Below are 1808 nucleotides of genomic sequence, written 5' to 3'. Positions count from 1 at the left end.
CGGGCTGCGATTCGCCACTTGGTCGTTTTTTGGTTTTGGGTTTTCCCCCCCCGGCCCCGCGCGCGCTCGTTCTCCTAAGGAGCGAGCAGCCACCAGTACCAGTCGTTTCCGTTAACTGAATTCCCTGCGAGCATACCGTAGTCCTCAGGGATCGCTGAGAGCGATCAGGGTGCAGCCTGCGTCTCCCACGAGGCGTTTTTAAGAGGATAAAAGCGTGTTTTATCTCGGCGGGAGCTGGCTGTAAATCACTCGGCAAACGATGCGCGCTTCCCCGGCAGGACCTGCAGGCGCAAGACCGAGCGCACCGCATCGGGCAGCAGAACGAAGTGCGCGTTCTCCGCCTCTGCACCGTCAACAGCGTGGAGGAGAAGATCCTTGCCGCCGCCAAATACAAGCTGAATGTTGATCAGAAGGTTATCCAAGCCGGCATGTTTGACCAGAAGTCCTCGAGCCACGAGCGAAGAGCCTTCCTCCAGGCTATCTTGGAGCACGAGGAGCAGGACGAGGTAAGGGGCAGCGCAGGCAGCTTCCTCCTACTCCAGAGCGCGAATGGCGAACGTGTGGCTGGCTTTGCTCCACTGCTCTGTGCGTCCTCGAGGCCAAGGGCGTGGGGGCTAGAAGGAAAAAGGAGCATGAACACTTGTTTCTATTTGAAGTGAATTTTTAGCGTCGGTGAAAGGTGCCGGATTGACAGCCCTGGAGACTGAAGTCCTCTATTTATCCACAGAACAGATACAGCGCGGGCAGCGGCAGTGGCAGTGCAAGCTTCCCCCACACTGCCTCAACCCTGTGCCTGAACGCTGAGTTGGAGGAACCACCTCTAAAGGTGAGAGGGGTTGTTCAGTCTCCACGCCCATTCAATCCTCGGCCTTGCTGCTGAGACTGCCAACGCACGTGCCAGCTCTGACGGTGATTCTTTGCACCGTGGATAACCTGTCCGCTAGAAACTGGACTGAGGCCACCCAAAAACACATCTTTCACGGGCAACCGAACAAGCGTCGGATGGTAACGATGTTCGGTGCTGTGCTCCGAGCGGACGAACTGCCGCGCCGCCTTCTCTCGCCATTGAATCGGGGATTTAAAATCTTGCAGGAAGAAGACGAAGTCCCCGACGACGAAACGGTCAACCAGATGATTGCGCGGCACGAAGAGGAGTTTGACCTTTTCATGGTGAGCATGGCACAGGCTGCGGAGGAGGAGTGGTGCCCGCTGTTCTTCCGAGTAGCAGCTAAAACGGTCTCTCTAACAGAAATCAGCTGAGAGTGCTTAACGAAGCCGTGACTCGTTCAACAGGTAAAACAGAACTGTAGAGCAGGGGCTCAAAGTCAGGACGTTCCCGGCTCCGGTAAGGGACGAGCTCGGGGGGGGGAGCCGGAGAGGGGCAGCTTCCCACCGCGGGAAGGAGGAGATGGGGCCGGCGGGCGCGTGCCCGCGTGCCAGGACCCCTGTCCCTGAGCAAAAAGCTGCTTCCCCCACCCAAAAGAGCTCCGGCCCGAGAAAACTGTTGGAGAATGGGACAAGGAGCGTTTAAAACGGAGGAAAGGCTCCTCGTGAAGGAGACCGCCCAGCTCCGAGCCCCGTGTGAGGGTTCAAGGTCTCGGGGGCGGCACCGGTTTGGTTAAACCGTCGATGAGAACAGGACGGTGGTGCAAGGCCGGGTGTCTCTCGCCCAGAGCTCGCATCTCCCCGAAATGGCAGCCCCGGCTGCTCTGCCGGCGCACGCTTAACTTCCGTGCCCGACGCGCCGGCCCGCGGTCCTCAAAGGGCTTCGGTAGCGGCAGACTTGCCCGGCGAAGGCCGGTGGGGGG

General features: G+C 59.4%; 1 protein-coding gene across 1 annotated transcript in view; it reads left to right on the top strand.

Annotated features, from left to right (window-relative positions):
• Positions 1 to 1808, top strand: part of SMARCA4 (SWI/SNF related, matrix associated, actin dependent regulator of chromatin, subfamily a, member 4) — a gene marked incomplete at its 3' end in the record, with an annotated part of 18061 nt that overhangs the window by 15452 nt on the left and 801 nt on the right. The window contains 2 exon segments of the mRNA XM_009323828.1: positions 235 to 560; positions 1093 to 1170. Coding sequence (XP_009322103.1) covers positions 235 to 560; positions 1093 to 1170 — 404 coding nt within the window.

This window comes from Pygoscelis adeliae, unplaced genomic scaffold (genome assembly GCF_000699105.1).
Source record: "Pygoscelis adeliae isolate BGI_AS28 unplaced genomic scaffold, ASM69910v1 Scaffold555, whole genome shotgun sequence".
NCBI lineage: Eukaryota > Metazoa > Chordata > Aves > Sphenisciformes > Spheniscidae > Pygoscelis > Pygoscelis adeliae.
The sequence above is the reverse complement of the archived record's forward strand: the minus strand, read 5'-3'. Positions and strand labels throughout refer to the sequence as shown.